The sequence below is a fragment of the Brachyhypopomus gauderio genome, chromosome 18 (assembly GCF_052324685.1).
Source record: "Brachyhypopomus gauderio isolate BG-103 chromosome 18, BGAUD_0.2, whole genome shotgun sequence".
NCBI lineage: Eukaryota > Metazoa > Chordata > Actinopteri > Gymnotiformes > Hypopomidae > Brachyhypopomus > Brachyhypopomus gauderio.
The window spans coordinates 20,117,442-20,139,603 of record NC_135228.1 but is presented as its reverse complement, the minus strand read 5'-3'; the positions used below and the strand labels follow the sequence as shown (position 1 = coordinate 20,139,603).

General features: G+C 49.6%; 1 protein-coding gene across 2 annotated transcripts; it reads right to left on the bottom strand.

Moving 5' to 3' along the window:
- Positions 1-39: 39 nt before the first annotated feature.
- specc1lb (sperm antigen with calponin homology and coiled-coil domains 1-like b) lies at positions 40-21,520 on the bottom strand. 2 transcript variants are annotated; one of them, XM_076979441.1, is made up of 15 exons: positions 21,261-21,520; positions 15,671-15,851; positions 15,302-15,443; positions 13,525-15,194; positions 12,239-12,446; positions 11,899-11,972; positions 11,643-11,818; positions 10,644-10,807; positions 10,284-10,405; positions 8,921-8,999; positions 8,268-8,433; positions 5,708-5,810; positions 2,854-2,970; positions 2,645-2,704; positions 40-2,197 (listed from the first exon to the last, which is right to left on the bottom strand). In XM_076979441.1, the coding sequence occupies exons 2-15, from the start codon at positions 15,812-15,814 to the stop codon at positions 2,108-2,110; spliced, it is 3,315 nt and encodes a 1,104-aa protein (XP_076835556.1). In that variant the 5' UTR covers positions 15,815-15,851; positions 21,261-21,520; the 3' UTR covers positions 40-2,107. The 2 variants fall into 2 exon arrangements, with proteins under 2 accessions (XP_076835556.1, XP_076835555.1); XM_076979440.1 differs by lacking the exon at positions 21,261-21,520 and adding an exon at positions 16,157-16,365.
- Between the last annotated feature and the right edge of the window lie 642 nt (positions 21,521-22,162).

Here is a 22,162-nt window from a genome sequence, read left to right as displayed (position 1 = left end):
CCATTGTGACGAAGCAAATTACAACACAAACATAGCAAATGATCGAATAATCTGAGAAATTTATTGGTATTAGACTTGCAGGTCTAGAAATGGTTGTAAGACAAACCTCAACAGGACGTTCAGACAATTCCTTTAACTGAAAACAAGGAGATCTAATGGATGTGACCAGAAATGACATGTGAGGAGAGTTAAAAGAACAAGTCACTGCAAGTGCTAGAATACATTCTCATCCACTCACACGCTAATGAAGTCAAACTCACTCACACATGATAAAACCAAAAGATATAAAAATGTACTTCAGTGAATGAAATCATATGAAATATCCATGCCCTGGGAGGCGAACTAGAAATTAGAGTTAACGACAAACGATTTTCCATTGGCAGCTCCATTTGTTGTAACATACAGTAGCCTGAATATCTGGTTAAATGAATCAAATTGCAATCGAAACCACAACCTGATCTGCATCAGGAAACAGCATAATGTTTCAACAAGTCATCAATACCAGCAGCTTCGAGTGATGTAATCAAATTTAGCTTTTGTTTTTTTTTCCAGCTACCTTCATATTCCTTCATCCTAACTCAACAGGACATTACAGGTGGAATAAATTACAGGTGGCATGTTTTTTTTTCTTCTTTTTAAGACAATGGACATTTGACACAAAAATATATGCACTTCAAATGCAGAAATGTACCTATGAAACATTATCCCTTGCTCTGGGTCTTGGCGTGAATTGTTGTACCAAATATCTTCACAACTTCAAAGACATTCGACACTGCCACTGAAGGTAGCAGGACACTTTGGGAAGAACATCTTTATAATACTTTAAGGCAATGCAGAAAATATATCCGAGCAGGTAGGTCTCTGCACTTAAGACTGCAAGTATTGTGCTTTATGAGCCATCGCAAAAAAACAACAAACCACCCCCCCACCAAAGCTGCCTCTATCAAACGCTCTGGGCTTTGTGTTTGTGCAGAGGTGTAGTTCAGTCTAAGCCTCAAATAGTAATGTCATGTAGTGCATTCACAGCTATGGAAAACAATGCTTCACATTTGAACTGGGCACACTACACGTCGAGTCCTGCTTTGTGCTTTTACACCAGTAGGGAAGTGTGTGGTGGGAGGGGTGGTTTATGGAAGTTGGGTACGCCCAACAGGGCAGAGCAGACATGGCCCGTTCGGCCCAGCATGGTGCTGATTACAATCAAAAAACACATTCAGTTCTTTTGCACTTGTGAGGCAGTGAGAGTGCTGGGGGTCACTGTGAGGTACTAACAGAAGGGCAGAAGCTGCGCTGGATGTCAGTGGAGGCAGCAAACCTGGGAGAGTCCTTTCTATCCTGCTACCCCCCCCCCCCCTTACATTTGCGTACAAAAGCTGGGCTTTCTGCATGACAAAAGGCAATGAAGAAATGAAGAGAGGCTAGTAAACTCGTTCTTTATGAGCTCAAAGGCAGAGGGCAGCGGTGGTGGGTTATCAGGTTTTTTTTTTTAATAAATACATAAAGAGAAACTAAAGACTTCAACTACAGATTCACTGTGATGGACAAGGCACCATGACCACCACAGTCAAGGAGCAACACACCATAGGGCAACTCCTCTTCCACAACGCTACCGTTAAAGCTTATCGAACTACGCAAACGGCATAATGGAATGAACTGCTTATAATCATGATACTGAATTCACGGTTTACGTAAAAAAATGTATGGTTGACGTAAAAAAAAAGTTCACAGGGAGCTGCCTGGCCAAAAAGAAGGAAGAATAGCTTATAGGGAAACCAACCATGATGCGCTGGGCTGTTGATAACTGATCAGCTTTCCTGCTTATTTGAGCACGCGATGAACCTGTGTAACCACATAGTGTTGGACCAAAAAATTAAAATAAAATGTCTTGTAAGTTCATGTGGCCATGTGAAAGGTCAACCTTGAATTGAGGGTGTAGACCATCATGCCCCCCCTCCCCAGGCCAGAAGAGGCAACTGGGAAATGCAGTCATATCTTTCTTTCTTTCTTTGTATCATGTAGCTTCTTAAATAGCTTTTACATAGGCGGCCTTGAGCTGAAGGCAAGCAGGTGAGTGTTGATTGTCATGTATGGGAATCAGCGACGAGACTCAGGTCTCAAAGTACTTGTAGATGGACGTGACATATGTCATCACACTCTGCCAGTCAGGTCTTTCTGTGTGTACCATCTCACCAATGTCCTGAAAGAAAGAAAGAAAGAGAGAGAGAGAGAGAGAGAGAGAGAGAGAGAGAGAGAGAGAGAGAGAGAGAGGGAGAGAGAGAGATTGTATACTATGACACATGCAACATAAACCTGCCTAGAATAAAGTAATTCACATATATACTTTTATATCAACCAAAATGCCCAGACATTACACTGTAGTATACATGACAGTTATAATGGTCATGGATTCACTAGAGTGCCGTTAGCGTGCCACGGTCACCAGTGTTCCATCATCACTAGGCACTTCAGTGAAGCCTCACCTCATACTCTCAGAAGTAAAGTAAAGCTCTGGCTCTGAACTCACCAGCGTGGATTAGATTCTCACACTCTCAGAAGTGAAGTAAAGCTCTGGCTCTGAACTCACCAGCATGGACTAGATTCTCACACTCTCAGAAGTGAAGTAAAGCCCTGGCTCTGAACTCACCAGCGTGGACTTGATTCCCACACTCTCCGCAGCTTGGAACGCCAAGGTAAAATTTCGCCTCTGAGGAAGAGGAAGAAAAAAGTCTTCATGTAACAGAATGTGCACAATAGAAATAGACTATGGGTGGAAAAAACACAGTGTTGTTTCTGGATGTTGGCCACATGTGCCCCTCCCCAAGCCCCCGTGTGTAGGTGACAGGGAGGGCCGACCTTGTCGTGGCTGCTGAGTTCGTGGTACGGGATGTGGGCAGGGAGGTAGGTGTGGAGGACAGCACAGAACGCCAGGCCATCATTCCAGCTGCTGCTGAAATTGGTGATATCTATGTTCTAAGAAAGAGAGAACAATAAAAGATCAGGACACACACACACACACACACACACACACACACACGTCCTACATTACTATGCACAGAGCCTCCATTGTGGGGCTTGGTTCATGTTTTTATTGGGCATCACTCGTGAGACGGAGCTGAAAGTCCTTCTGCTGTTTTGATCATCTGCTGTTTTAGCCAGTGGAGCGAGATGGAGGTCCTTCCGCTTCAGTGCGATCAAAACAACTCGGGTAAAGAGACGCTGTTTAGCCAAAGAGCATCACGGCAGTTCTGTAGCACTGAAAGATCCAGGCGGAGCCAGGGAGGCGCTAGATGGGGCAGGGGCTGGGGAGGGGCGGAGCTGGAGTGGGGCGGAGTCAAGGCAGGGGCGGAGCCATGGCGGGCATGCGTGAAAACCTGCGGTCCAGGTTTAAGGATAAGGGTGGTCCAGAACGGCAGGCTGACCAGCTGGTGTGAAGTGTTTACTCAGTGGACACGTTTACCCAAGCCGATCTCATCCGCTGTCTAATGCCAAATCCAACAGAAAGCAGCAGACAGGCGAGGCCATTTATGGCTCTGTTGTTAACAGTTTCCGGGCATTTAGTGAGCTGATGGCACTCACGTGCTCATCAGAAACACTGCGGTAATTCAGGTGTATATATCAGCTACTAGGTATATAGACAACTAAGTCTAACAGGCATATGAACAAATTCACAGATAGTTATTTCACCCTCTAATAGGTCTGATGACAATAACAGCATAATTCAAGAGGATATTTGACCACTTTAATTGCCAAAACTGTACAGAATGTGCATCAACAAACTGATGCAGGTTAAGAGTCACCTTGTTATTTATATTTATATATAAAAGTGCAGTACAGTGAGAAAATTTGTTTTGGTTCCATTTGCCATCATACAGGAGCACAGAAATGGACTTGGGGGGGGGGGGGGGGGGGGGGGGGGGGATCACACAAAATTAAGTCTAGACATTTTTCACTTTCTTCGTCATCACACTCATCACCGTTGTTTTATATCAAACCCAGTGTGCTGGAGCACAGAGAGAGCCAAACAACCACAAGTGTCTTGTTGCCCAATTACCAGCAGACTGCGGTGTCAGGAGGCCAGCAGAGAGGAGGCTCCGACGTTGTTATGCCTGAGCTCTTCTTCTGGATACTCCCATAGATCCAGAGCCAGACGGCCATCTCGGAAAGAGCCACAGCATTTATCAGGTGTGAGAGTGTGGGCCAGCGCGTGATAGGGGAGTGTAAATTGCCAGGAAAGGGGAGAAGGGGAGAAAGGGGGGGGGGGGGGGGTTGTGATGGAGTGGTGAGGTCATCAGGGCCAGTCAGACCACAAGGCGACTGGGGGGGGTTTAATGCCAGCATGCCTCTCTCTCACGCCGGAGTAACGATGCCCCACCCACAGCGTGGCAGGACCGCCAGCACTTCCAGACCGCCGCAGCTCAGCGCTCTCAGCGCCCGAAACCCCAAAAAGCACCGGATCATTTTCAGGCATACGGAACGATCCACCTGACCATCACAGCCACAGAGGACAAGTCGCTCAGTCTCTCCCCATCATATGATGCAGCATGCTAACCCCCCCCCCCCCAACGAGGGAATAAAAACACTGGCCCATAGCAGGAGAGCTGCAGGCCAGAGAGACACTGAAGCCCCTCTGTAATGTCCGTGCTCCGTGTGAGCGTGTAATGAGAGGGCACGTTGTGTGTAAAACAGGAAAGGCCTAGAGGAGAGAGGCTTGGTGGGGTGTGTGTGTGTGTGTGTGTGTGTGTGTGTGTGTGTGTGTGGGAAGGGAGGGGGGGGGGGGGTCCTGCCACACCTCACCTCTCCGTGTCTCACAGCACTCCACTGGGCCCAGAGCACTTGTAATGAACGCATTAGGCTTGCAGTGAAAAACGAGCCACAGGACCCACTAGCCATTACCATCCATCACACACACGCACTCGCATACACACACACACACACACACACACACACACACACACCCCCCCCCACACACACACACACACACACACACACACACACACACACACACACCCCCACACACACACACCCCCACACACACACACCCCCACACACACACACCCCCACACACACACACACACACACACACACACACACACACACACACACACACCATCAATCAGCACAACTACGGTAGGAGAGCGAACACAAACAGAAAAGAAATTATTTTAAAAAGGACAAAAGCTTGCGTGCGCCTCCCCAAGGACGAGTCAAAAGGACAAAAACTTACAACTCAATTTCCAACGTCACACTAAAGCTGAGGCCACGCACAAAGCGGGGCAGAGCTGGCCCGGCGCGTGAGCCCGGGTTCCTGGTAGCAGCGCGTGGAGAGCTGAGCACTTTGGGTGGTGAGTACACATGACGGAGAGGAAGCGTGAGGACCCTCCTCCATCTCAGCACCAGGGAGCCATGGTGATGACACACCGTCCACTGAGCTGAACAGTAAACATCACCAAAGCCAGGCAGCTAGGACGGACGTTAAGGGCTCGGGGCGCACACAACCACAAACCATTAAAGCACTGACGAGCAGGAACTTCTTGGACTCAACTTCCTCCTTTTTTTCAATTTTGGTTAATTTTTTTTTTTTTGCAAAGGTTAAATCAGTGCTGTGAAATGACTTTACATTCTACTCCAAGCTTGAGATCAGTTTCTTTAAGAGCGTAAAGTGACACTGAAGTGGTAGTCACCACCCTGCAGTAAACGCAGCTGGTACCTGATAACCTTCTGTCTTTTTCTGACACCACTTCAGGAGAGCGTTCCTCTTCGATCCTCCATATTGTCTTGCCAGAGCAGACAGGGGGTCCTTCCTCTCTTCTCTGAGGAAACGGAGGAGAGTTCATTTTGACAGAAGGATCACAAAAATCCATATTTTTATACATGATTCCTAATGCAGATGGCAGAAGAATTCAGCTCATTTTCCCAAGGCGATCAGCAACACTCTGTACGTCGCTGTAAATAAGTGCCTTGTTGACCTTGTGCTAGGAAAGCGAACATCTCCAATGGAAGCGTACGTGTGTGTGTGTGTGTGGGGGGGGGCATGGGGGGGGGGGGGGGGGGGGTGTCAGGGTAAAATGAAGAAAAGCAGCAAAACATCAAGCATTCAGTCTCAGCTGACAAACGTGAATGTTAATTTGATAATGTGCATTTTCCCATCTATGATGACCATATGTTGTTCCCCCATATAACTCATTTATACAATTCCCGAAAAGACTAATAAAGAGATGATGATGATGTACTGGAGAATTCCACAAAAATGCTTTTGGTGCTGAACTGTGGACTGATCCATTTGCTCTTTCTCTCTCTGATATCCTCAAAACAGATGGTCAACACTAATGAAATCAGTAAAAAGTGCACATGGTGGAAAAAAGCAAACTTAAGATTCAGCGTGCATAAACATCGGAATCTAATTTATCTTCTTACTGGAAAAAAAACTGTTTTGCCAAGGACCAGTGAACCCATCATACCAAGTGTGTCAGAGGAGGGACCTCGTGAAGGATGATGGGATATGGGTGTGGTGAGGAGGGGAGGGAGGTGTGTGGTGAGGAGGGGAGGGAGGAGTGTGGTGAGGAGGGGAGGGAGGTGTGTGATGAGGAGGGGAGGGAGGAGTGTGGTGAAGAGGGGAGGGAGGAGTGTGGTGAGGAGGGGAGGGAGGAGTGTGGTGAGGAGGGGAGGGAGGTGTGTGATGAGGAGGGGAGGGAGGAGGTGTGGTGAGGAGGGGAGGGAGGAGGTGTGTGATGAGGAGGGGAGGGAGGTGTGTGGTGAGGAGGGGAGGGAGGTGTGTGGTGAGGAGGGGAGGGAGGAGTGTGGTGAGGAGGGGAGGGAGGAGTGTGGTGAGGAGGGGAGGGAGGTGTGTGGTGAGAGGAGGGGAGGGAGGTGTGTGGTGAGAGGAGGGGAGGGAGGCGTGTGGTGAGGAGGGGAGGGAGGTGTGTGGTGAGAGGAGGGGAGGGAGGAGGTGTGGTGAGAGGAGGGGAGGGAGGAGGTGTGGTGAGAGGAGGGGAGGGAGGAGGTGTGGTGAGGAGGGGAGGGAGGAGGTGTGGTGAGGAGGGGAGGGAGGAGGTGTGGTGAGGAGGGGAGGGAGGTGTGTGGTGAGGAGGGGAGGGAGGAGTGTGGTGAGGAGGGGAGGGAGGTGTGTGGTGAGAGGAGGGGAGGGAGGGCGTGTGGTGAGAGGAGGGGAGGGAGGCGTGTGGTGAGAGGAGGGGAGGGAGGAGTGTGGTGAGAGGAGGGGAGGGAGGCGTGTGGTGAGAGGAGGGGAGGGAGGTGTGTGGTGAGGAGGGGAGGGAGGAGTGTGGTGAGAGGAGGGGAGGGAGGTGTGTGGTGAGAGGAGGGGAGGGAGGAGTGTGGTGAGGAGGGGAGGGAGGTGTGTGTGGTGAGGAGGGGAGGGAGGCGTGTGGTGAGGAGGGGAGGGAGGAGTGTGGTGAGAGGAGGGGAGGGAGGAGTGTGGTGAGGAGGGGAGGGAGGAGTGTGGTGAGAGGAGGGGAGGGAGGTGTGTGTGGTGAGGAGGGGAGGGAGGTGTGTGGTGAGGAGGGGAGGGAGGTGTGTGGTGAGGAGGGGAGGGAGGTGTGTGGTGAGAGGAGGGGAGGGAGGTGTGTGGTGAGAGGAGGGGAGGGAGGTGTGTGGTGAGGAGGGGAGGGAGGTGTGTGGTGAGGAGGGGAGGGAGGCGTGTGGTGAGGAGGGGAGGGAGGTGTGTGGTGAGAGGAGGGGAGGGAGGAGTGTGGTGAGAGGAGGGGAGGGAGGCGTGTGGTGAGGAGGGGAGGAAGGTGTGTGGTGAGAGGAGGGGAGGGAGGCGTGTGGTGAGGAGGAGAGGGAGGTGTGTGGTGAGGAGGGGAGGGAGGCGTGTGGTGAGGAGGGGAGGGAGGCGTGTGGTGAGGAGGGGAGGGAGGCGTGTGGTGAGGAGGGGAGGGAGGCGTGTGGTGAGGAGGGGAGGGAGGCGTGTGGTGAGGAGGGGAGGGAGGCGTGTGGTGAGAGGAGGGGAGGGAGGCGTGTGGTGAGGAGGGGAGGGAGGTGTGTGGTGAGGAGGGGAGGGAGGTGTGTGGTGAGGAGGGGAGGGAGGAGTGTGGTGAGGAGGGGAGGGAGGAGTGTGGTGAGGAGGGGAGGGAGGTGTGTGGTGAGGAGGGGAGGGAGGAGTGTGGTGAGGAGGGGAGGGAAGTGTGTGTGGTGAGGAGGGGAGGGAGGAGTGATGTGAGAGAGGAGTGTGTGGAGGGACTGTAGCACATGGAGATGAGGCAGATCAGGCCACAGCACAGCTGGCAGAAAGAGAGAGGGAGACTGCGTACCTTAGACGTCCACGTGTAGTGGGCGTGACGGAGGCTGTGGGGGAGGAGGAGTTTGAAGACAGAGAGAGCTGAGGGGAGGAGGAGCCTAAAGACAAGATTGAGGTGGAGGCTGTAGAGTCTGTGACCGAGAGATCTCTCTTTAACTCCTCACTGCTCCTGCGGGAGACTAACATACACACAAAAAGGCTATCACAAACATGATTATTCTGAGCATTAAAACCACACAAACACACACCCAAACGCACCCCTGAAATGGACTTGATGGAGTCCATGTTAGATACCCTCCTCATAGCAGAACACAGGTTCTGCTATCAAAACACACACACACACACACACACACACACACACACACACACACACACACACACACACACACACACACACACAAAGCCCTTCACATTAGAGGACAGTATATCAGAGTCTAGTTTGCACTTCATCTACGTGTGTCTCAAACCTAGAGGGACTTTTATCTTATTGATGACTCAGGCGGCCGTGACAGAGTTGTAATCTAAAGCAATTAATGTTATTTCGCCTTGCGCTTGTGTCACAGTCGTTTGCGTGCGTTAACAGCAGAACCAGTTCTCTCTCCTCTCCACCGCAGGCCGGATCCGCACACAGCTGCTTCTAACGAGCCCCGACGTGAGACCACCCACCTGGCATGCACAGCTCGGGGTAACTGGGTCTCTTGTCCACCAGTGAGGAGAGGGACTTGGGTGTGGTGGCTGTGTGCCTCTGAAACACAAAGGAGGGAAACGAACGCGGTCACGTCAGTGCACACGGCCGGACCCGCCGGACCCTGGAAACACTCTCGAAAATCCCGCACAGACACACGTTCACACGCTTCACAGATATTTCTCTACCGTGACCAAGAGTGAAACAGCTGGCGAACATGACGTGAGGCTATAAATATTTTACTGATAAGAATTTAAAAAAAGGTCAAAAACAGTGTAGCATGTTTGCCACAAGTCACAGTGAGTCAGCTCCACATTTCTGGAGTTCTCTCCAAGAGGAAACTTACAACTTCAGCAGATATGAAATTTTATTGGACTTTTATACGTTATGATTAACTTATATATTAGTCTTTTTATAATGTTTTCAGATATATTACTCAACTGCTTAAAGGGGGGAAAAATCCGATATAAACATTCACAAAAAGAACCAAAACATTTTTAACACAACACGCAGTCCTCTCAGAGAGCCTAAGGGACAGTCAAGCAGGGGCCCCCAGTAACTCATCCAAAACTCCAAGAACAAATAAAATATTCTGGCCTCGGTAGCAGCTAATATGACTACTGTGCTAGTCGGGAAAATATTTTCCCCTTTCTTTTACTTAGAGAGAGAGAGAGAGGGAGAGAGCATGGGGGAGAGAGAGAGAGAGAGAGAGGGAGAGAGAGAGAGAGAGAAAGAGAGAGAGAGAGAGCAGGAGAGAGTGAGAGAGAGAGAGGGAGAGAGAGCAGAGTTCATAAATCTTTCATACCACACTCGCACAGACCAACATCTCAACATTTCACACCGTGATTGAATTAAAAGAATTCAACACCGACAGCACCACATGCTAAATCTGTGCGTCCAGACTCCTGTGAGGAGATGTGGCTCACGTTCTGATCCTTCTGCTCAACTGGTCATCAGAAACGAGCAAAAAAAACCGATCTCCCTCGTCGGCATAAAAACATCCTGTTTTGGCACGTTCCAGAGGGCCCATCGTATCTCTCGCTCCGGAGAGAGATTCCGGAGGACATGCAGGCAGGACAGATGGGGAGACGGAAAGCCCCTCAGACTGGAGGCTGAAAGGGGCCTGGAGTTCTCGTTTGGAAGGTGAGACTCAATGGGGCTTTGAAGTAAAGAATGCAGCCATCTGGTGATCTGATCAGCCTGCAGCTGACCATCTCTCTCTTTTCCTCCTCCTCCGTTGTTGTTGTTGAGAGAGATATCTCTCTCTTTTCCTCCTCCTCCGTTGTTGTTGTTGAGAGAGATACAAGCAGACATGCACTTGTTCGTTTGTCTGGTGGGTGGTACCTGCATGGGGGACACAGCAGCGGCAGGTGGAGTCTTCAGGGGACTGGGGCCCAGGGGGGTTCTGGGAATGGCAGTGGCCACTGCGGCCGGAACAGCAGCTGCTGGACTACTTGGAATAGGAGCTGTCACACACACACACACACACACACACACACACACACACACACACACACACACACACACACACACACACACACACAAGCTAAAATTAACATTCAGACTACTCAAATACTGCTACTCAGAAAGGTCTGATTTACTTTGATTGCACCCGTAGATGTATGTGCCTGTGCCTGTGTGTGTGTGTGCCTGTGTGTGTGTGTGCCTGTGTGTGTGTGTGCCTGTGTGTGTGTGTGTGTGTACCTTGCGAGGCACTGTCGAAGCTCTTAATGAGGGTCTTAACGGTCGGGGAGGGTTCGGAGGAGGTTGAGGAGCGCCGGCCCAGACCCATTCCCTGTCTCAGTGCCGCCAGGTCCCTCTCCACCGCGTTCATGTAGTTATACACACGGCCGCGCTCCTCATCCTGCCTGGAAACACACACACACACGGCTGTGCTCACTAGGGGTGCGGGAGCACAGGGTCCTCTCAACTCCTACACTCGGTACCTGTAGTATCTGTAGAACATGTAGTATCTAGTGGTTTTAATTAAAACCCTGCTGCGTTTTCCCCCGTGACGTGGTCCGTTTGGGCCGGTGGGAATGTAGCAATCGCAGTGAGACGCAGAGCACAAACAGCAGACTGAGGCCACGTCACTCCCCGGTGCTCTCGGACCTCTTTGCAGACACACCCCTCTCCGGTCCGTTTGTGCAGTGCGGTCTGACTCAATTGCAGAAAGTGATACGGGTTCTAGGCTGGATGAGCAACACTCAAATGAAGTGGCCAATGACGGAGTCACAGTGCTGCAGACACATACGAGGTCTTGGGACACAGAGGCAGTGGAACTACAGACAGCAAAGCCATTCGTTTACTTAGTGTACCTTTTGAACTCGTAGCCAAACTATTATTGTTGGCTAAAAACCAGAGTTGGGGCGACAGATACGACATTTTATTAAAAATAATAAATATTTTAGTTCATATGTAGCTGCTTGCTGGTTTATTGGAAAATACCCGAAAGTTAACGAGACCAAATTATTATTCTAAAAACAACTCGTCGGGCAGTCTCTGTCTTTACTGTTGTTTGGGGATTAAATAGCAGAAGAGTGTGTCTGACCCTTCCCACACACCCCAACACACTCATTCTTTTTCTGCTCTGCTTAATTTTGTCCAGTGTGAAAACCAAAACCGCCATCCGACCTACGATAGGCGGACGGGCCGTCCTGCGAGATCTTCTGACCTCTGACCCTTCAGACTCTGGGGTCTTACTTTCTGCTCTTGAGTTCGTCCAGCTCTTTGTTCATCTTCTCGTTCTTCTCCTGGGCCTCCTGCAGACGGCGCCGTAGGTCCCCGATCTCCTCCTGAGCCTCAGACTTGATGTCGTTGGCAATGACCACAGCGGTCTGGAGGTCGGCTTGGAACTGCCGCCACTCGGCCGACTCCTCCTGCGGGAACAACGGTAAACGGTTCTGACAAGGCGAGCGGATGTAATGTAGGGGTGGGCGTGGCGATCGTGATGAGTTACCCGCAGTTTGCGTTGAAGGGTTTTAATCTCCCTTTCCATGTCATATTTCTGATCCTGTAGTTTCTTAATCGAATCTAAATGAAAGAGATAAAGATATTAACCAGGAAGAAGCCAATAGCGTCACAACACTTGTATAAAAGCTCAGGGGGGGTTTGCTGAAAACAGCTCAATGGCTCCTCTCAGTGGACAAACTCCTGTACTGCAACATGTAGGGCCTGGTTCAAAACTGAAGAGCACGTTGGTATGATGTTTTTATCTTTACTTTACATGACACATAAACAAATCTCTGGCCAGTAAATGTCACGGGTCATGAGGCACAGAACATTCCTGGTACACTCACTCTCCAGGTCAGAGATGATGAGGTTGTCGTGGAGCTTGACGGCTCGGTGCTGCTCCACCTCGTCCTCCAGCTCAAAGATGGTCTCCTTCATGTCGGCGATCTCCGTGTCCTTCTCCTCCAGCTCGGAGCACTGCTGGGACAGGGCCCGCTTCTGCTCAGACAGCTGCATCTGAACCTCGTCCCGGAACGTCTGGAAATCCCCCTCTAGCTGCAACAGCCAAACGTGTACACACACACACACACACACACACACACACACACACACACACACACATATACACACACACACACAGCATAGATGCATCTTTCCTGTGGCTGATCAAATGGTCCTGATTGCTCTCTGAAATCAGACATTCTGCAGGATCGGAAGCTCGTTCAAGAAGTGTGCTACGAAGCTAGTCCCTGGCAAAAAACAGGGATATGTTTTGTGTGTGTGTGTGTGTGTGTGTGGTGTGTGGTTTACAGTGTGTGGATGTGGGTGCGTGTGTGTGTGCTGTTTGTGTGTGTGTGTGTGTGGGTGCGTGTGTGTGTGCTGTTTGTGTGTGTGTGTGTGTGTGGTGTGTGTGTGTGTGTGTGTGTGTGTGTGGTGTGGTGTGTGTGTGTGGTGTGTGGTGTGTGTGTGTGGTGTGTGTGTGTGGTGTGTGTGTGTGTGTGTGTGTGGTGTGTGTGTGTGTGGTGTGTGTGGGGTGTGTGTGTGTGTGTGGGGTGTGTGTGTGTGTGTGTGGTGTGTGTGTGTATGTGTTGTTTGTGTGTGTGTGGTGTGTGTGTGTGTGTGTGGTGTGTGTGTGTGTGGTGTGTGTGTGTGTGGTGTGGGTGTGTGTGTGGTGTGGGTGTGTGTGGTGTGGGTGTGTGTGGTGTGGGTGTGTGTGTGGTGTGGTGTGTGTGTGTGTGGTGTGGGTGTGTGTGGTGTGGGTGTGTGTGTGGTGTGTGTGTGTATGTGTTGTTTGTGTGTGTGTGGTGTGTGTGTGTGTGTGTGTGGTGTGTGTGTGTGTGGTGTGGGTGTGTGTGGTGTGGGTGTGTGTGTGGTGTGGGTGTGTGTGGTGTGGGTGTGTGTGGTGTGGGTGTGTGTGTGGTGTGGTGTGTGTGTGTGTGGTGTGGGTGTGTGTGGTGTGGGTGTGTGTGTGGTGTGTGTGTGTATGTGTTGTTTGTGTGTGTGTGGTGTGTGTGTGTGTGTGTGTGGTGTGTGTGTGTGTGGTGTGTGTGTGTGTGGTGTGGGTGTGTGTGGTGTGGGTGTGTGTGTGGTGTGGGTGTGTGTGTGGTGTGGGTGTGTGCGCGCGCTCCCCCACCTTGCCCACGGCGTCCTGCAGCTGGCTGGCCTGACTGCGTGTGCGCACCAGCTCCTCCTGCAGCCCCTCCGCCCTCTCCTCCGCCTTCTCCTTCTCCCGCCGCTCCCCGTCCAGCAGGTGGCGTATGTCCGTCTCGTCTCCGGCGCCGTGCATGGCCAGCAGCTGGGCCACGCGCTGCCTCTCCTGCTCCAGCTGCAGCCGACAACGACCCAGCTCCACCTGCTCCTCCCCGGCCTGCTGACGGAGGGCGTCCAGCTCGGCGCCGGCCGCCTCCCTCTCCCTGCGCTCCAGGTCGGCGGATCGCTCAGCCATGCGCACGCGGTCCTTCAGCGCCGCCACCAGGCCCTGCGCCTCCGCGTTCTCCTGCTCCGCCTGCTTGAGCGCCCCGCTCAGCTGCTGCTGCACGCCCAGCAGCTGCTCCCGCTCGAACCTGGCGCCCTCGCTCAGCTCGCCGTAGCGCCGCTCCAGCTCGGCGTAGCGGCTCGTCTTGGCCTCCTCGTCTCCGGCCGCGTAGGCCACGTGGTGCTCGTCCAGCAGGCCGCGGTAGTAGTCCAGCTGGCGTCCGTAGAGGTCCAGGCGTTCGCCCTGCTGCCGTAGCGAGTCCACCAGCAGGGCGCGCTCCTCGCCCAGCCGCTCGTTCTCCCCGCTCAGCTCCTGGGCGATCTGCTGGAGGTCGGCGAGCTCCTGCAGCGTGGCCTGGAGCTCCTCCGACGTGCTGTGCTGGCTCTCCTCCATCTGGTGGATGCGTTCGGTCAGGCAGGCCACGGAGACCTCGCTGCTGTTGCTGCCCCCGCCCCCGCCGCCCCCGGCCCCGCCCCCGCGCCGGGTCCGGCCTCGCCCCGGAGAGCCCCCCTCCGACTCCGAAGAGGAGCCGCAGCCCGAGGGGGCGTCCAGCGCGTCGTCGCTGGACGTGACGGGTTGGTACGCTTCGCTGCACTCGCTGTCCGCCGCGTCCGGGGAGCCCACGCGTCTCGCCTCCGACAGCAAGTCCTCCGTGGAGCCCCCGGCCGAGCATTCCGTCGAGGAGGCCCGGGTCCCGCCCCCTGTGCCGCTGCTGCTGCTGGCCCCGCCCCCGCTGCTGCCCCCCGCCGGCTCCGGGCTCAGGGAGGCGGTGCGCAGGCCTTTGTCGGGCCCGTCCAGTCTCTGCTCCAGCGAGAAGCCCAGGGCGTTGAGACGGTCCTTCAGCATGCGGTTCTCACTCTTCAGCAGGTTGAGCTCGCCGCGGATGCCCTGGTTCTGGTCCTGCAGCAGGAGCAGGGTGGACTCCACGTCCGCGGCGCTGATCGCCGTGGCCGCCTCCTTCTCCGGCGGGAGCTCGGCCTCGCACCCCTCCTCCGGCACCTCCTGCTCCTCCAGGCCCAGCTGGGACCGCATGCTTCGCAGCTCCGAGCGAAGGTGCAGGATCTCCAGGTCTTTGCTCTTGGCCAGGCCCAGCAGGTCCTTCACGCGGGACTCCAGCATGGCCTTGTTGCTGACGTGACCCTCGCAGCGCGACTTACCCGGCTGGGCTTCCGGGTCGGTGGAGGCACGGCAGCGAGAACGCTTCGGGGGCATCGGGTCGGAGGGGCCCGACTGCTTCTTGGCAGCGCTGGTCCTGGACCGCTCTCGCAAGCCCTCGCGGTTCAGCCCTGGTTCTCGCACCGTGGAGGACGTCCCACGCCTCCCTGGACCTACAAGACAGATCCATCATCGTCATCATCTGCCTTTTTCTACTAACCCAGAAGCGTTGTGGGTGCGGGCGTAGGTGCGGGCGTAGGTGCGGGCGTAGCAGGGGCACCTGCGCTGGTCTTGCTCCTGGCCTCCGCCCCGCTCTGGGTGGAGCTGCTGCTCCTCTTGTTTTTGGCGGCAGTGCTGGCGCTGCTGGTTGGGGCTCCTCCACCTCCTGCGCTCACCGCCGGGAGGTCATCACTGCTCTTCGTCTGTGGAGATACGAACCACGTCCTACGGTCAGCGTTTGGCTACGGACGCTTGCTAATGACGCGCTGGGTCCACACAGCCTCCCGGGGTGTTTTATTCGTCTAAAAGTTTGTTTTGATGGTTGCGTGGAACTCCGGAATGTCATTGTTACGTACCCGTTACGATGTTACAATCGCTGCCGCTAAACGTTCTCCCGTGGCACACGCGGTGAGAGACGAGAGGAGCTCACCTTAGACAGAAGGGCTGAGCTGGGGGTCTTGGCTGTGGCCTTTCCTCCAGTACCCATAGTGCCAGGGGCCTCGGGCTTGCCCGGGGCTTTAGTGCCTGCCGCGGCCCTGCTGGAGACACCCGTGGCCCTGCTTGCCTTCTTCATACTGGGCTCCAAGTTTCTGATACATTTACGCCGCAATCTGCAGAGGACAGCGGCACGCGTCAAGTCTTAAGAGTCGTCTATAAATCAGCAGCATTCCCATATGTACACTATAATCGTTTCATTGCTCCTTATCTGAACATTTACTGCTATCTTATTTCAAAGTGACTCTGTATGAATAAACATTTTTAATGCATTATATTTACATATACATACATATTTAAAAGATTCTGAAATTACTTACCATTCAGAAATGTTATTTACAAATGACAATACACATAATAATTAAGTGAACCACAGTTACTACATGCCTTGATTAATATAAGAAAGAAATGTCTCTATTACCCAATGCCAGAAGTCATCGTTTTCTTTGGGGAACACATGGTCTATTAAAGAAGTCACTTCACCAAGAGACAGCTGTATTATACCTTCACAGTCCCCCAGGGGTGTATTTATGCACACATGCAAACACAATTCAGAAGGAAGCCACCGGTCAGCTTTTTGAACGCACACACACGGTGTGATTGGAGCCCGCGTCTGCCTTCCTTATCGGCCCATCATGGGCGGAGGCGAAGGCCGTTACTGGGACTGGTTGCGACTGGAGAAAGCCTTAAAAGGCTTTAAGAGGCCCGAGCAGCACCTCAGCCTGGGGCCAGACGGCAGTGCTGCAGGAGAGAGGGGAGCACAGCTCCACACACACCCTCACTCTCCGTAACTGCCGCCGCTTTGGGAAGAGTGTTTGAAAAACGCAAGCACGTTTGTGGAGCTGCTCACTTCTGGTGCAGATATATAGCGTGGCGAACATAACAGACCAATTAAAAAGATAATAAATAAATATGCTGCTGTTGAAATGCTTATAGGATCTCGCCGGCCAATCGCAGGCTGCTCTAAAGCTGGCTAGAGGCACGTCTTTACTACAGCCTTGGGAATCCTTAATGTTGGAATAAATGTTCCGTTGTGAAGGCCAACTTAATTTGTCCTTGTTCATATCCCAGTCCTGCAATAACATTGCAATCCTGTTAAATATCTTTCGAGTTGTGCATTAAACCAACTATTATGGGATCATGTAGTATTGTAAATATTTAGGACTGGTTATGTATATTGATGAATTGCTAGAGTAAGTTTACCAGAAACTATATTTATCTAGTTTTTGATCCAATAGTGCTCTAGCTCTAGTACCTAAATCTCTATAGGTCCAGTATCCCTCGGGGTGTTCAAACCCCCATGTCTCCAGTCTGCCCTGCAGTAATGCTTGTGTGGCACGAGAGGACATGCTTCAATAGGCTGGGCCCTGAACAGCCATCATGATCGGCCGCCACAAATGGCCGCCCTGTGTATCGCGAGCGCTTTCTGCTGCGTTTTACAACACTCTACCAATAGTAGCACATACAGGTAGACCAACTCTAAATATCTGCAGTGACTTCCACAGAAAACCACTGGGAACAACCTGCTGGGACGGTCCTGGAGGTGAAACTGCTCTGCAGAATCACAAGCTACTGTGCCGCCGTGCTGGTAATCTAACAGAGAATCCAGCTGTTTGTCATTTAAAAACAATCAAAGAAATCTTAATGGGGCCTTTCTTAACGGATCCATCAGAGGCGTGTGGAGTCATGTGTAAGCATGCTGTCTGGACAATAGAGTGCAAGTTACACTTTGCCCTTGTTTTAAACATCTACTTTCCTGTAGTATCTGCCATCGTCAGTATTAAAGTATTAAAGTACATAGAGTAATGGCTAGTTGCATCCGATGATGGCTCAAATTATACAACTTTGAAAATGTAAGATCAAGATCCACTAGCCAAGCCTAAACACCCATATGGTTTACACTCGTGTCTTTGAAGTAGATCTCCTTGAATAGAAGACAAAACAAGAAAGCCACATGCCCAATATCAGACTACAAGCAATCCCTGGCTGACATCACAGGGCCGTGCCCATTGGAGGGTGCTGGTTAAGAATCGCCCTTTCGCTTCAGGTTGATTCTATCGTTTAAAGCCACAAACGGGGAGATAGTGAGCGCTGAAGAACACAGGCGGAAGGGACAGAGCATGTTTGAATCTGTTGGTGCAGCTCCACCTCCGTAAATAAACATAATTAAACAGTGTGAGCTCAGCAGGCCCAGGAGTTCACCATGCTGGTATTTTTCCCAGGGGGCTGCCAGACAATAACACTTGGCGGAAATCATAACATAGCTGAAATTCTGGCGTCCTTGAGAGGGGGAGGCTGGGAGAGGGGCAGTGGTAGCCTGATATCTCTCAGCTGAGTGGGGTTAGCCACGCAGACACGTGCGGTGCTCACCACAGCCCATGCTAACCACCGCCACACTACCAAACCCCAACCGTAAAACAAGACTGGCTCCATCCAGCACTGCATCTGCGCACATGCTCGCAAACACACAACCAGAGGTCTGCTGTAACATTCCTCATGAAAATCAAACATACTTGTAAGCTATGAGGTAACGAAAACAACAAAACAAAAAAAAAAACAACAAACCTTCAGATACGCTCAAATTCTTTCTCCTCATTAGCACTTAGTGAGTCACTTCATCTGAAGCTCATCTGTTTCTTAAAGCAAAGTCTGACGCATCTTGCAGCTGGGTGGTTTCCATCAAACCCCCCCCCCCCCCCCCCCCCGACCAGGTTCAGATGGCTGGAGCGTGAGCTTCTCAGCTGGTCCCAGACCAAGCCCACGTGCGTGATCACACCTCCCAGCACCTGCTCTGACACAGTGTGAGCTCACTGGCTCAGCCAACACAGGACCAAGCCAGCAGACAAAGTTCATGAAAAATATATGCATGCTTTTTTATTGGTTTGTTTGTTTTTTTAAGCTGCAGCTATACGAGCCATCTTGAAGATGATATCTGTAGTTTTAAGGCTGTAACAAAAGCTGTAACAAGACCGAGTGGTTCCTTCAGCTTTCTATGAGTCTGTGTGTGGGTGGGTCATTTGGGCCATACATGGTTTTGTCCAAATGTATCCACATGTCTGGCCCAGAGCAACATAAAAAGAACTAGGATTGGCCTGCATAATCCGAAGGCTTGGGAAATTCGTTCACCACACTGGTATCTCTGTTCAGTATTCTGTTTATTTCCCCTCTTTATCGTAAAAGTAGCCTAAATTTCAAAGTAAAAGCTTGCAGAGCCTTTGTTGCATGTATGGGGGAAATGTAAACGTGAAACAGAAATGAATGTGAACCGATTTAGTTAAATTAGCTACCGATGAGTACAGGCCTGCTGTGCTTGAGGTCAAACCAATTTGATATACAGCACAGAGTTTCCTAGCAGGAGAGGGCTGAAGAAATCAGCTATAGACTTGTTCACAGTTACTGGATCACAAAAATGCTTTTAGGTAGGTATACAGAAACAGTAATGACATTTTGGAGCATAGAAAACTATATTTTGGCCAACCATAAAAAATACACAGAATATATTGTTATGAAAGTCACTTTATATATATATATATATAATTATTTAGACATTTTATATTAACTTTGATGCCAAGATAAATTGTTTTCACTAATTTTGATATGCTCAAAATAAGAATAAGAAGCTTTCTTAAATACACATAGGCTTCGTTCTCAAGAGAAGATTACTTAGAAAAACAGATGTTTTGCTGACTGTTAAAATGGTTATTTTCATTTAGGTCTGAGAGAAAAGGTACATCTTATTTCATTTGAGATCACATGGAAATGAGCAACAACAGGATTCTTTGAAAATTTTTTAGTCTGACCCCCAGTCATTCAAATGTAATAAACTTCATATCTTCTGAATTTTAACTGCTGCACATGTGCTAATTCTATAGCCCATCCGAGTCCGATTTTGTACACACAACCAAGTACGTACTGGGTTTCGTATCCCTGTGTGCACATCAATATATAATTCCACCAAGACTGCTAAAAAGCATCTAAGACAAAGTCTGTGGACTGAGTCTTTAGAGTAAAAACACATGACACATGCTTACACACACTACCCCAAAATACTAAATGCCGAATTGTTCAGCAATTTCTTGCTAGGACAGGAAAACAAGTTCATTTTAAAATATCACACAATCATCTACTAGCATGAAAATGTCTTATATACAAGGGTAGGGCTGAATGATCATTTTGTTCTCGACCATGCTCTCTCAGAGCTTTTTCTGTCATGCACAACGACTAAATCCCTGCACATGCTCACTGACAGGAGAGCTAGGACAATTCTAATAAGAGCCTCAATTCAGTGAGGCCATTCCTCTGAGGGCTGCTAAAATGGGCTTGTGCGTGATATATATATATATATATATATATATATATATATATATATATATATATATATATATATATATATATATTTCACACAGCAGTCAGTTACCACTATGTCATTTCCTTGGACATCCTGGAGGTAGAGAGCAATAAGATCTAAAATAATAAAATAAAAAGTCATGAATGCAAACTTTAGAAAACGCAAGGAACCCGAAACTCACACTGCTTGTAGATAACTGGTGGAAACCATCTGAACTCTTGCCTGATGTAATTGGCCTACAGAATGATTACCAAGATTATCTTGTCAGACATCCCTTCAAGCAAGTACACTGCAGATAAACTTACGTGCTCTTGCTGTGGGGATTTTAGCACGTCTCTTTCTTTGAATACAAAATAATTAACCATGATTCAGATCAACCATAAGTTTACTTAGTAAGCAATGCACTGTGTTCCTGTATAATGTACCTCAAACAGCTGAGACAGGGCTACTTAGTCATAGTGTTCCTGAGGAACATTGTGTGACAGGCTGCTAAAATCAATAGTGAAACTACGAGGACAGCATACGACAACATCTAATTCTCACAGTCATGCATTACTCACAACATTTCCCAAGGGTAAACTGGAAAACATATTTCTCACTGTAAAATAAGAAAATCTATTATCACACGTTTGGAGAAACGGGGACCTCGAGACCACGAATCAGTCATTTGGTACCCCAATAAACATGAGAAACCTAGAGAAAGATTACATGAGAAAGAGTCCAACTTTGTAAGGGAACATTTAACCGTAAAAGTTTGACACGTTACATTCTGGACCTCCTTTCACGTCTGTATTTGGGCTACAGTCATCAAGGCTGAAACAGCTGAAAATATTCCGCCCAGCGCAGAAATAAAGGACCGCACCAGGGCTGGTGAGGGTGTCCGAGCCTGAAGAGACCCAACATCTGAGTTTAAATCTGACACCTCACCTAAAGTTCAGCGGATTACAGTTTGTTGGAACTGATTTTATGATGAGGTTTCTAAATGTTGTAAACAGATATCTAATTCCCCAAGGACACACAGCAACAGTGCTCCTTTTGTTGAGTTTATAATCGCATATTTAGGCCTAAACTGCACTTTAGAGGTTTTATTTACGTTATTTACAGTAATTATGAGAAAGTTTATAGAGGAACGGCCACCGCCGCCTCCCAAGAGTCCGGCATGAAGCCTCATTTTTACCTTTGAGGAGTTCTTTCTTCCCAAGACTTTGTATTATGTTCCAGCTTCTGGGAGGAGACGACCTACATAAGATGAAGTAACTACCACAAAAAAACCTGACACATTAATAGCTCTTTAAAAATGACTAAATAAAGGCGCCCTCCATCAGATAAAAAATTAAAGATAAATAGAAACGATACACATATACTGTTTACTTCGCAGTCCCAGTCCAGTGCGGGATGGACTCATACAATCGTCCAGCCAAGACTGAGCAAGCTCAGTGAAACTGGGAATAGTAAGAGTTCCTCTCCACAGTGAAAAAACGCATTTTTTCAAAACAAAAGTCTCATGACGAACCGATGCCGTGTAGAAAACAATTTGTTGGATTCGTTATCTAAATTAAATAATTAAAAAATATGGAATGGGGACATTAGAAATCGCTTCTAGATATAGCAATATGCTAAAACCGATTTATTAAAGTCCATTATTAAAGGATAGTCTTGTATAACGTTTTTGGAATTTATATATTTTATTATATAATCATTTTTAATAATTTTAATAAAGAAATATATAAAAAATATAATTTGATTGTGAATATAGTCTTTTTTTTCCTAAGAAAAATGCTAGTCATCAAACTATACATACCTTATATATTGCCTGATATATCTTCAGTAAAAAAATATATGACTTCATTATTATGACTTTTTATTATTTAATGTTGATGTGTTCATATAGGAAGCCACACAGCCACTACCATTTCAGAAAATATTAATCTTTCTACAGCATTGCAATGCAATACTTTAATAGCACTTGACCCAGACACAGAGAACTTTTAATCACTGCTCTTTAGCAGTGGCAGAGCCAAAGTGGTGGCAATTGTCACCCCCAACAGAGCCCTTGCCACCCCTACTGCCACCCCACTG